At 34.3% G+C, this 14,120-nt stretch overlaps 1 protein-coding gene across 1 annotated transcript in view; it reads right to left on the reverse strand.

Annotated features, from left to right (window-relative positions):
* Nucleotides 1-14,120, reverse strand: part of LOC148954752 (sodium-dependent nutrient amino acid transporter 1-like) — a 201,006-nt gene that overhangs the window by 69,046 nt on the left and 117,840 nt on the right. The window contains exon 9 of the mRNA XM_089086726.1: nucleotides 6,568-6,744. Coding sequence (XP_088942852.1) covers nucleotides 6,568-6,744 — 177 coding nt within the window. The remainder of the gene's footprint in view (nucleotides 1-6,567; nucleotides 6,745-14,120) is intronic.

The raw sequence follows: 14,120 nt of genomic DNA on the forward strand, positions 1-14,120 counted from the left end.
TCAAATGATTGTTTAAGGAATCACAACCTAACTTAAGATCATCAAATGATTGTTTAAGGAATCCTAACATAACTTAAGATCAACAAATGATTGTTTAAGGAAGCTAACCTAACTTAAGATGATGATTAAGGAATCATCAAATGATTGTTTAACGAATCCTAGCCTAACTTAAGATGATCAGATGACTGTTTAAGGAATCCTAACCTAACTTAAGATCATCAAATGATTGTTTAAGGAATCCTAACCTAACTGAAGATCATCAAATGATTGTTTAAGGAATCCTGACCTAACTTAAGATCATCAAATGATTGTTTAAGGAATCCTAACCTAACTTAAGATCATCAAATGATTGTTTAAGGAATCCTTACCTAACTTAAGATCATCAAATGAGAGTTTATGGAATCCTAACCTAACTTAAGATCATCAAAAGATTGTTTAAAGAATCTTAGCCTAACTTAAGATCATCAAATGACTGTTTAAGGAATCCTAACCTAACTTAAGATCATCAAATGATTGTTTAAGGAATCCTAACCTAACTTAAGATCATCAAATGATTGTTTAAGGAATCCTAACCTAACTTAAGATCATCAAATGATAGTTTATGGAATCCTAACCTAACTTAAGATCATCAAATGATTGTTTAAGGAATCCTAACCTAACTTAAGATCATCAAATTATTGTTTAAGGAATCCTAACCTAACTTAAGATCATAAAATGATTGTTTAAGTAATCCTAAACTAACTTAAGATCATCAAATGATTGCTTAAGTAATCCTAACCCAACTTAAGATAATCAAATGATTATTTAAGGAATCCAAACCTAACTTAAGATCATCAAATGATAGTTAAAGGAATCCTAACCTAACTTAAGATCATCAAATGATTGTTTAAGGAATCCTAACCTAATTTAAGATCATCAAATGATTGTTTAAGGAATCCTAACCTAACTTAAGATCATCAAATGATTATTTAAGGAATCCTAACCTAACTTAAGATCATCAAATGATTGTTTAAGGAATCCTAACCTAACTTAAGATCATCAAATGATTGTTTAGGGAATCCTAACCTAACTTAAGATCATCAAATGATTGTTTAAGGAATCCTAACCTAACTTAAGATCATCAAATGATAGTTTAAGGAATCCTAACCTAACTTAAGATCATCAAATGATTGTTTAAGGAATCCTAACCTAACTTAAGATCATCAAATGATTGTTTAAGGAATCCTAACCTAACTGAAGATCATCAAATGATTGTTTAAGGAATCCTAACCTAACTTAAGATCATAAAATGATTGTTTAAGTAATCCTAACCTAACTTAGTATCATCAATGATTGTTTAAGGAATCCTAACCTAACTTAAGATCATCAAATGATTGTTTAAGGAATCACAACCTAACTTAAGATCATCAAATGATTGTTTAAGGAATCCTAACCTAACTTAAGATCAACAAATGATTGTTTAAGGAAGCTAACCTAACTTAAGATGATGATTAAGGAATCATCAAATGATTGTTTAACGAATCCTAGCCTAACTTAAGATGATCAGATGACTGTTTAAGGAATCCTAACCTAACTTAAGATCATCAAATTATTGTTTAAGGAATCCTAAACTAACTTAATATCATCAAATGATTGCTCAAGGAATCGTAACCTAACTTAATATCATCAAATGATTGTTTAAGTAATCCTAACCTAGCTTAAGATCATCAAATGATTGTTTAAGGAATTCTAACCTAGCTTAAGATCATCAAATGATTGTTTTAGTAATCCTAACCTATCTTAAGATCATCAAATGATTGTTTAAGGAATCCTAACCTAACTTAAGATCATAAAATGATTGTTTTAGGAATCCTAACTTAAGATCATCAAATGATAGTTTAAGGAATCCTAACCTAACTTATGATAATCAAATGATTGTTTAAGGAATCCTAACCTAACTTGAGATCATCAAATGATTGTTTAAGGAATCCTAACCTAACTTAAGATCATCAAATGATTGTTTAAGGAATCCTAACCTAACTTAACATCGTCAAATGATTGTTTAAGGAATCCTAACCTAACTTAAGATCATAAAATGATTGTTTAAGTAATCCTAAACTAACTTAAGATCATCAAATGATTGCTTAAGTAATCCTAACCTAACTTAAGATAATCAAATGATTATTTAAGGAATCTAAACCTAACTTAAGATCATCAAATGATAGTTTAAGGAATCCTAACCTAACTTAAGATCATCAAATGATTGTTTAAGGAATCCTAACCTAATTTAAGATCATCAAATGATTGTTTAAGGAATCCTAACCTAACTTAAGATCATCAAATGATTATTTAAGGAATCCTAACCTAACTTAAGATCATCAAATGATTGTTTAAGGAATCCTAACCTAACTTAATATCATCAAATGATTGTTTAGGGAATCCTAACCTAACTTAAGATCATCAAATGATTGTTTAAGGAATCCTAACCTAACTTAAGATCATCAAATGATTGTTTAAGGAATCCTAACCTAACTTAAGATCATCAAATGATTGTTTATGGAATCCTAACCTAACTGAAGATCATCAAATGATTGTTTAAGGAATTCTAACCTAACTGAAGATCATCAAATGATTGTTTAAGGAATCCTTACCTAACTTGAGATCATCAAATGATTGTTTAAGTAATCCTAACCTAACTTAGTATCATCAATGATTGTTTAAGGAATCCTAACCTAACTTAAGATCATCAAATGATTGTTTAAGGAATCCCAACCTAACTTAAGATCATCAAATGATTGTTTAATGAATCCTAACCTAACTTAAGATCATCAAATGATTGTTTAAGGAAGCTAGCCTAACTTAAGATGATGATTAAGGAATCATCAAATGATTGTTTAACGAGTCCTAGCCTAACTTAAGATGATCAAATGAATGTTTAAGGAATCCTAACCTAACTTAAGATCATCAAATGATTGTTTAAGGAATCCTAACCTAACTTAAGATCATCAAATGATTGTTTAAGGAATCCTAACCTAACTTAAGATCATCAAATGATTGTTTAAGGAATCCTAACCTAACTTAAGATCATCAAATGATTGTTTAAGGAATCCTAACCTAACTTAAGATCATCAAATGATTGTTTAAGGAATCCTAACCTAACTTAAGATCATCAAATGATTGTTTAAGGAAGCTAACCTAACTTAAGATGATGATTAAGGAATCATCAAATGATTGTTTGAGGAATCCTAGCCTAACTTAAGATTATCAAATGACTTTTTAAGGAATCCTAACCTAACTTAAGATCATCAAATGATTGTTTAAGTAATCCTAACCTAACTTAAGATCATCAAATGATTGTTTAAGGAATCCTAACCTAGCTTAAGATCATCAAATGATTTTTTAAGGAATCCTAACCTAACTTAAGATCATCAAATGATTTTTTTAGGAATCCTAACTTAAGATCATCAAATGATAGTTTAAGGAATCCTAACCTAACTTAAGATCATCAAATGATTGTTTAAGGAATCCTAACCTAACTTGAGATCATCAAATGATTGTTTAAGGAATTCTAACCTAACTTAAGATCATCAAATGATTGTTTAAGTAATCCTAACCTAACTTGAGATCATCAAATGATTGTTTAAGGAATCCTATCCTAACTTAAGATCATCAAATGATTGTTTAAGGAATCCTAACCTAACTTAAGATCATCAAATGATTGTTTAAGGACTCCTAACCTAACTTAAGATCATCAAATGATTATTTAAGGAATCCTAACCTAACTTAAGATCATCAAATGATTATTTAAGGAATCCTAACCTAACTTAAGATCATTAAATGATTGTTTAAGGAATCCTAACCTAGCTTAAGATCATCAAATGATTGTTTAAGGAATCCTAACCTAACTTCATCAAATGATTGTTTAAGGAATCCTAACCTAACTTAAGATCATCAAATGATTGTTTAAGGAATTCTAACCTAACTTAAGATCATCAAATGATTGATTAAGTAATCCTAACCTAACTTGAGATCATCAAATGATTGTTTAAGGAATCCTAACCTAACTTAAGATCATCAAATGATTGTTTAAGGAATCCTAACCTAACTTAAGATCATCAAATGATTGTTTAAGGACTCCTAACCTAACTTAAGATCATCAAATGATTATTTAAAGAATCGTAACCTAATTTAAGATCATCAAAAGATTATTTAAGGAATCCTAACCTAACTTAAGATCATTAAATGATTGTTTAAGGAATCCTAACCTAGCTTAAGATCATCAAATGATTGTTTAAGGGGTCCTAACCTAACTTCATCAAATGATTGTTTAAGGAATCCTAACCTAACTTAAGATCATCAAATGATTGTTTAAGGAATCCTAACCTAGCTTAAGATCATCAAATGATTGTTTAAGGAATACTAACCTAACTTAAGATCATCAAATGATTGTTTTAGGAATCCTAACTTGAGATCATCAAATGATAGTTTAAGTAATCCTAACCTAACTTAAGATCATCAAATGATTGCTCAAGGAATCGTAACCTAACTTAAGATCATCAAATGATTGTTTAAGGAATCCTAACCTAACTTAAGATCATCAAATGATTGTTTAAGGAATTCTAACCTAACTTAAGATCATCAAATGATTGATTAAGTAATCCTAACCTAACTTGAGATCATCAAATGATTGTTTAAGGAATCCTAACCTAACTTGAGATCATCAAATGATTGTTTAAGGAATCCTAACCTAACTTAAGATCATCAAATGATTGTTTAAGGAATCCTAACCTAACTTAAGATCATCAAATGATTGTTTAAGGAATCCTTATAAATGATCAATTCTTAACAATAAAAATTTAAACATATTTATACATTAATTTAAAATTTTGTATTGCAGGAAATTCTGCTTTATAAAAACAACACGCGCCACAAACTAAGACTTTTGCATGTATTAAGAATCAAATCCTACTGTTATTGATAATACCTTTAGTACTTCTCCCTCAACTACTTCTTACTTTATTTTCTGAAGGAAACAAAAACACCGTTTTGCTTTGAACCAATACAAATTTCAACAATTTAGAATAACCATTTTTTCTGTTTGCAGCAGCAATATCAACAAATAGTTTTTCGTTTTGCGAAGTTTTTCTATACCCCTTGGGGCTAGAAAGGAAATTTTAGTCTTAGTTTTTGGGTTAACTGAGCCACTTCTGGTGGCTGAGGACTGATAAGACGAATAGCCTCCATTTTGCTATGTGCTGGTAGATTGTTTGTTTATTTTACTTGTATTATCTTTTATTGTATTATCGAAATAGTATATTTTCTATGTGCATTTTTTTTCTTACTTTTACTCCATTTATGAACCCTTGTGTGTTCTTTTGGGTAATAAACATACTGATTTAATTGATTAATAGAACCTCTCTATGAAAATGTCTTCCTATTCATTTAAAGTTGACCAACGATAACAGGTGCAGCTGGACAGCCACCTTTGAGGCATCGTTTTATGAAAGTAATCGTGCCCTGGGACCAATTCTGTTGTACATTACTCCTCTTGGCCCAAAGGCAGGTGATTACAAGTTCCTAGCTAATAAGACAAAAAATTTCCATATCCGGGACTACTACCTCCACAAGAAAATGTGTAATCCTTTCGGACCAAAGAACGATCCCTGAAAGTTCCGAGCCAGTGAACACCCAAAATCAATCATGCCGCTCTTTTACTAATGTAAGACTTTACATCTGCAAATAATCTGTAAATAACTTATTTTTCGTGTGTGAATATTTAGCTATTGACAGAATTTACCACCCTTATCCCATGGAATTTGGTGGTCCTGTCATCCAAAGGCTTATTGTTTAGACTTTTCAACTATTTTGAACAAAATCTTTTGGAGGGTTAAGAAGGAGGGCGGTATTAAGAACATAAACGAGGAGGGGACCCTTAAATCACTTTCTGGTAAAAAAAAGGTGTTAAACCCTTTTGGGAGTTCCTACAATCAGCCCTTCAACACAGTGGCTAGGTGAAAAAAAAACACCCTGAATGACCATGGCTCTTTACTTAGGCAATACCATATTGCTGCGTCTGACCATAGAGAGTTTTGCCTGCTATCCAAAGTACCTTCTTACATCTTTATTTGTTATTTTTGACCGAGAGTTGCTAACACTGAGGTTGTATCGGAAACAGCGGTGGTGGAATAGTTTCAACATTCTGGCTCCTTTGGCTTTTAAAGACCATTTATAATTAAGGATAATTTTGGATGATGGTGTATTTGTTGTTCAATATGTACTGGAATGCCCATTTGGAGAGCCTGGAGTCAGGCTCTCCAAAGCAGCCCAGAAGAGTATTATGTTTATTGTATATACTCTGTTTAAAAATGAAAAATAATAATAAATAGTGAGAAAATATAACAACGGCGAAACTTGTAATTGAGCCAATAAAAGTTGAACCTCACCATGGTGATGCTAGAAGATGTTTTTCGTTATTTCCCTGAAATTTTATCAGAAAAAATATGAATGAACTGCCGCTTAGATGTTTGTAATTACAAGTAGCACCGTAAAAAAATTAAAAATAATAAAAAGAAACAAAAGTTCGCTTACGGGCGTCGTAAATACTATTCCACATCCAAAGCCAGCAGTACACAAAGCAAGTGTCACCCGCCAACGTTGCCAATGTGGGAATTCGTCACATATTATCGTGATGATTCCCCCAACAAGGGCCATTGCGCTCCCAATACCAAGAGTAAACATCATAATAAAGAATAGCACTGCGAATAGCTGAAATAAAAAAAGGTAGTAAGGACAATAAAGATTTTACTTCTTACAAAGTTTACACAAAAATTGGGAAAAGCAGATTTTCGCACACCGTAGCCTAAGACAATTAGAAAAGACTCTCCCATCCCTTCCCTCATTAGTCTCCTAAGCAGTGGATACTGAAAAATTAGATCTAATGCTATGACAACTAAAGAAAATAAAACCGTGTTCTATTCTAGCATTACAACTAAATTTGGCAAAAATAATTGGCTCTGAATAGGGTGTTAAAGTTTTTCTAGTATATGTTCAGCTTTAAAACGACTTCAATCTTCTTTTTTATCCAGAAAAACACATAATCTTATTTGTCATACCAATGTCATAACTTCGCGGAAGGTAGTTATCCTTCTTAAATCGAACAGTCTATGGTAACAAACTGTAAGCAAGGAGCGACACGACTCAATACTAACCGAAACTTTAAAAGACAGATTTTTTATATCAATAGATATATCAAAAGAGAAAGCTTGTTATGCTGATTCCAGATGTTTAAAATTCATTAAGTCTAGTATTACCCACCAAAAGCTACGTGCCAGAGACAATGTGTCGGATTTTTGAAAAAACACTCTAAAAGTCTAGAGATCTTAATGAAAATCACATCATCAGATTCAGCTTATCCGAAAATCCTATTTTAGAAAGATCTATTAAAAATCTGTAAAGATGTGCGATATTGTATTTTTTGACAAAAGAAAGATCACGGATACGTGTTTATTTATTTTTTTTCCTCAGGGACGATCGTATCAAACCAATAGTCCTAATATCGGGAAAGGGCTTATTCAAACAAATATTAAAAGCTCTAGTGCCCTTTTAAAGTGACCAAAAAAATGTTGAACAAAATGGAACAAAGTCCCCCTCCAGGCGACTAGCCCCTCTCCCACCCCCTTTTTTTCTCAAAGTCTTCCCATCAAAATTTGGAGATAGCCCTTTTGTTCAACATAACCAATAACTGTGTCTTTGGAGATACCATGACCCCCCCCCCACAGTACATGGGGAAAGCTGTTTAAGTTATAAGTTTTGCCAATTGTTTACGTATAGTATTTGTTTTTGGGAAGTATGCATACATTTGTAGGTTTGGGGGGGGGGGGTGAATTTTCTTCTCGGGATATTCTAGGTTTTCTATGGGGAGAATCGACGGGGAGAATCTTGCCTCCATGAGGAGGGAACTTTTCGAGGAGTGAACTTTCCAGGGGAAACTTTACACTGGGGGAAGATTTCCTGATTTTGCCAAAATTCCTATACGGATTTCTTTTTATTAGTCTTACTTTCTCCTCGCCAACTCAGTTTTACGTGATACTAAGGGGAATTTTCCGGGGGGGGATACCGCGTTTGAGTTGTCTAGAGTACCTTTCCGTAGGAGTGGGGGATTTTTCACGGCAGAAATTCCCCATAGGTGAGTTTTTCACGGGATAAATTCTCCAGAGGAAATTTTATTCGGGTGTAACTTTCTACTGGGGGCTGGTTATTTGCAGGAAAATTATTCCACAGAGGAGGGTATTTCCAGCATGATTTTAAATATATTTTTTTCAAATGAAAGTGCGCTAAGAAAAAGTTTTCACCTGGGTCCGTCCGAAAGAAATCTTTCGGGGAAATTTCAACTAGAGTGAAATGTCTGACAGGAATTTTCCTGGCGGGAGGTGGGGGTATTTTACATGGAATTCACTTTCCTTGGAGAGATTTTCTGTGGGGAGAATGAATTTTCCACGATGGATGAGCCGGATTTCCCGACATTATTTAAAAACAATCAAAAATCAAATAAAAAAACAAGTTTTTTTCTACTGAAAGTAAGGAACAACATCAAAACTTAAAACAAACAGAATTTATAACTTATATGAGGGAGGATGCCCTCTCCTCAATACCTCACTCTTTACGCTTAGGAAATTTCAATTTTACATTTGACTAAAAGGAATACAATCGGTTAAGATACATCTGAACTATTAAACAATATTTGATCGTTTAAGAAACTTGGGTTTTATTTTTGATTAATAAGAATACACGGTTAAGATATAGATGATTCATTAAAAGTATTTGATCATTTAGAAAACTTGAGTTTTATTTTTAACTAATAAGAATACACTCGTTTGAGATACATCTGATCTATTAAAAACAATGTTTGATCTCTTAAGAAACTTGGGTTTTATTTTTGATTAATAAGAATACACATAAATCAGATGAATAATGCATCTGATTTGTTAAAAAATATTTTATCATTAAAAAAAAATTGAGTTTTATTTTTGACTAATAAGAATACATTTGGTTAAGATACATCTGATCTATTATAAACTATTTGCATCATTTAAGAAACTTGGGTTTTATTTTTGATTAACAAGAATAGGCACGGTTAAGATACATATGATTTATTAAAAATATATGATCATTTAAGAAACTTGAGTTTTATTTTTGACTAATAAGAATACACTCGGTTAAAGTACATCTATAAAATATTTGATTGTTTTAAAAACTTGGGTTTTATTTTTGATTAATAAGAATAAACACGGTTAAGAAACATCTGATCTGTTAAAAAAATATTTCGTAATTAAAAAAACTTATTTGTATCTTTGACTAATAAGAATAAATTCGGTTAGATACATCTGATCTATTAAAAACTATTTGATCATTTAAGAAACTTGGGTTTTATTTTTGATTAATAAGAATACACAGAGTTAAGATGCATTTCATTTTTTAAAAATATTTGATCATTTAAGAAACTTGATTTAACTGTAATGGGGCTTTCCTGGGATGGTGTAAAGAGAGAGGCTTTTAATATATTGGGATGGAGAAGCAGTGTGCGTAGGTGTGTTAGGCCTCAAGTGGCTTGGTACTGCGGTGAGTTGCTACTAGTAGTAGTAGTAGTAAAATTACTAGCCTCTGACCTTTTTTCAAAAATCGTGCTCAAAATCTTCAGTAATATATCTCTAATTTCCCAACCATCATGCTTAAAACTTATACTTAACCACACTATCAGCACCTGGGGCCTTATTATTTTTCAGCTATTTTATACTGTCTTTAATTTTTGCTCATAAAATAAATATTCCTTCATTTCCAAGGTGCCAGGAACTTCTCCCTTCTTTTCTTGACATTATTTTATAATAATGTTATATAACATTACATAACACAATGGTTTAACATTATATTACAGATATAACATTTCTTTTATAGACAATATTTTACTATCATGTCGTTTGGCCAGACCTTCAGCAACTTTATTCATGACCTCTATTTTGGCATACTATCTAGGGCTAAACGGAAAGCAGGTCGTCCTCCGTTGGGGTTGGAAGGTGTCGTAAGGAAATAAAAAAGGGTAATTGGAACTTCCTGGGAGGATTTAAAGAGGGAGGCTTTGAATAGATTGGGAAGAAGGTGGAGCTTGCGTAGATGTGTTGGCCTCAGGCAGCTTGTTGTTGCCATGAGTTGTTAGTAGCAGTAATAGTAGTATTTTGGCGTCCATAAATAATAATAATATATATAATAATATATATTGAAAACCTGTCGTATACAATAAATGTACAATGACAGAGTATACAAAAATACAAAAAGAGGAAACAAAACGATAATAATAACAACAAAAGCAACAACTTCTTAAATAGTATACAAAATAGTATGAAAAGTGGAAACTGAAAGATAGCATACTCAAAGATTACAACAGAAACAACAACTTCTTCGAACATAGCAACAAAGACAACAACTTTTGAAAGGAGAAAAAAAAAAGAAAAAAAAAGAAAAAAAAAAGAAAGGAATAAATAAAAAGAGAAACGAAAGGAAAAATTAAACAAGCAAACTTGCCCACTCGTGCTTTAGAATTGCTGGTTTCGTTTTTTGCCGGCTAATAAGTGTCTCAACAGCTAGATTTGGGTCCGCTAGGTTATAGCGCCGAATCAGAAAACTATTTTTTGTCCAAGGTTGCAATTTTAGTTGGTACTTTGCAAAACGGAAAAATAAAGATTGGATTTTAGACTTTTCACAGTTTGCCAATAAAGTCCAGAAAGGGGTCACATATAATATATGTGGCAGAGTGGTAACGTTGTAAATACTTGCCAGTAGTGGACGGTTAAATCTCAGAGTGGATTTAACGATCAAAGCATAGGAGCTGGATATTCGCCGTTCAAGATGTGAGATCAGGAGGGAACGGGTATGCTGTAATGAGGAGCCTTTTTGAAGCCCCAGATATACTATTCTATCAACTGGTTTTACTGAGCAATCACCGAGTGTGATATTAGTAGGAGGGTCATTCTTCCAATTATAAAGCAAAACTTCCGACTTTTGGGAGTTAAATCACAGACCGACTTTCTCGTAGTTGGACTGCAGACATGAAAATATTTCTGAAAGGCGGTTAAGCGTCCGACTGAGATTCAGCGTGTCATCGGCATAGCATACTAGGGAGATGTCAATGGAACTGAGAATGCATGATGAAGGACAGCTGTCTTAAGGTTCAATAATGTAGTTATTGAAGACATTGGGGGATAAAAGCCCTGACGGGGCCCTTTATGGACTGGTATCAAAGCTGACCGTGGGGCTGGCGGAAGGCCTTTATCGGGAGGGAGCTTGAGTCACACGCGAAGGTGAGAATAAATATCACGGAAAGCCCGGATGATATTTTAGTTCACTCCTCTTTTAGCTGAGTTTAGCAACATACGTGCATGAATCAATGAATCAAACACTCTCTGCAGGTCCAAGCCCCCGATCGCTAGACTTTCTCCTGATTTGTTTGCATCCAGGAGTGCATATGCAACGACATGGAGCGCTTCCGCACAACCAATGCCGCGTTAGAAACCGAATTGTCTTGGTGGACTACAACACAGTTTTTCAAACTCATCTACGAATAAAAGTTCAAATAACTTGCAGAAAGGGGTAGCAACCGTGATTGGACGGAAAGAGGAGCATTGCATGGTAACTTTTCCTTTTTTAGGAACTGGTGTAAGATCTCCAATTGAGAAAGTGGTTGGGACAATACCCTGAATGAGGATAATCTGCATTAGGAGGGTTACATGACTAATGAGAGCGGGCCCACCACTTTTTAGATGGAGTGCACTGATCCCGTCAATCCCAAAAGATTGCTTAGGTTTTAGGGGAGAGATGGCCCTACATACAGCTCCCTCCCTTACAAGATAATCACTCCGAGGACAACTATCTAAGAAGTCGTCCAACTCAGCTTCGTATCTTTCGTTGAGGGCTGGGTCAGGAGGCGAAAATTCTGACCCATAATATGCGTACTATTCAGAATCAGGGACAACAGATGCGGATAAAGACTCATCGCTTTTAGAGGACAGAAAACGCCAAAGGAGTGAAGGATTAATTTTGGCCCGTGTAGATTCGATATCAATCATCTTTTTTCTGTGAGCTTTTAGCTCCTTTGCGAATTTTCTTTTTGTGAGCAGGCGGATTGAATTGACTACCCCCGAACGGGGTCGTCCACAAGAAACCCAAAGTTGAAGCCAAAATTTAGACTTTGAATGGGTACCCATTAACTCTGGATTTTCAGACCAGCCAGGAAGGATATGATGACGGGGTCTACTTAGAGGGACGGAAGCTTTTTCAGCACAGCGAAGGGCACGGCCAATTTCTGCACAATAAAACTCAACTGATAGTTGTGTTTCCTCCCTTGAAAGAATAGTTAATCCAGAGAGAAGATGGAAAGGGACACGGATCTTACTAAGGACTCTGGCGGCTTCTTCTTGAAATAAAACAGGGTTAATTTTACGCCAATCACGGCGAGACCTAGGAGGTGTTTTTGAAGTTGTTTGCGTTTGTGTATCTGAGCTGTGGCAAGGAATATCGGCTGAGAACTGTATTGGTAAGTAATCAGACAGCTGAAAATCAAGCAAAACCTTGACAGGCGAAATCCTGAAATTTGCGGACGCAACGACGTGATCGAGATCTGATGCATTGAGGTGTGTACATGTGTAAAATTTAAATCTTTGCACTTGAGGTCAAACTGGTCTCCAAAAATACTAAGCAACAACATAGAACGTAAAGACTTAGATAAGAGCGGTTCATTCAAGTCGCAATTGAAGTCACCAACTAGTATGCATTCAAGGCTTAATGATCTAATACGGTTAATGCACTGGCCGAGTTTATCACTAGAATAAGTAAAAGCGCGCTCCGAACGCTCATCATGGTAATTTGTAGGCAAATATACATTAATAAAAAAACAGCCCTCAACACGGATCGCCAGAAAATTATCATTGACTTCAAATACGCTAGATCTTAGAGTCGAACGAACAAAAGTGGCAATACCACCGGAGGGTCGCCCTTTTCCACTTAGCTGCTTCGCTGAAACTGAATAGACCGATACTGAACTATTAAAACTAAGAATACATTTACTGCGGCTTGTGACGAAATGTTCTTGTAAACAGACAACTTCATTTTGCTCAAAAAAAACATCTAAGATCGGAATTTTATTCGTGTACGAGCCATTAATGTTCCACGATAAACATTTAACTGCATAAGCTTCAGATGTCATTTCTTTTGTGGATTACTATTTGAGGGACATCTTACACTGTAACACGTGTGACTGCCGATTTTGCATTCAACGCAGAATGTCGGCTGTCTGCATGGTTCATCTCGCGTAGAACGATGTTCACTTGAGGCACATCTAGAGCATACAGGTTCAGCCGTACACTGGGAAGCGAGATGACCGATTTTGTGACAGTTATAGCATCGTCTTGGCAAGAACTTAAACGGATCAGCAGGTAGACGCTCGTAGCCGATAATCACCGAAACACTCAGAAATTGTTGGAGCTCACTGAGAGTGTTAAAATACACTTTGAAAGAACGGGATTTTCCGCACTGTTCAGTCTTCGTACTATTCGGGATTAGATTTTTTAGTCCTTCACAGTTTATATCCTCAGGGACATTTCGAAGCACAGATATGTGCAGGGGTTCTTGAACAGTAATTTTAAGATCGGGTGTGGAAGATTTTGATTTCTCAATGATTTTCACTGCAGCAGCTTTCAACATGACAACTAGCTTCCATTGATTTTGAGATTTGTTAAGTTGACTAATGTCATTTTTATTTTCACAGAAACTGTCTATGAAAACTTTCCGGTCATTTGGGAAATTGAGCTCCTTGATGGGATTTTTCAAGACGACCGAATATGTATAGTTTCTAGACTTGGACGTCTCAGGTGCATGACGACTGATTGTGAAAATACTGGTGGCTTGTGTGGACTGGTTGGCCAAAAAATTATCAAGCTTCCAAGAAAGTTCATTTACTTTGGCAGTAACTGTTGCATTCACCGCATCTCCGATGACCGGAACCGAGCAGGGGTTAAAGATGACAAATTTTGGCATGCTCACATTTTTTTTCGCAGCTGAAACTAGAATTTTGCATATTTCAATGATATTGTCTG

The sequence above is a fragment of the Artemia sp. Qi Xiang Cuo genome, chromosome 3, assembly GCF_049724085.1.
Source record: "Artemia sp. Qi Xiang Cuo chromosome 3, ASM4972408v1, whole genome shotgun sequence".
In the NCBI taxonomy this organism is placed as follows: Eukaryota; Metazoa; Arthropoda; class Branchiopoda; order Anostraca; family Artemiidae; genus Artemia; species Artemia sp. Qi Xiang Cuo.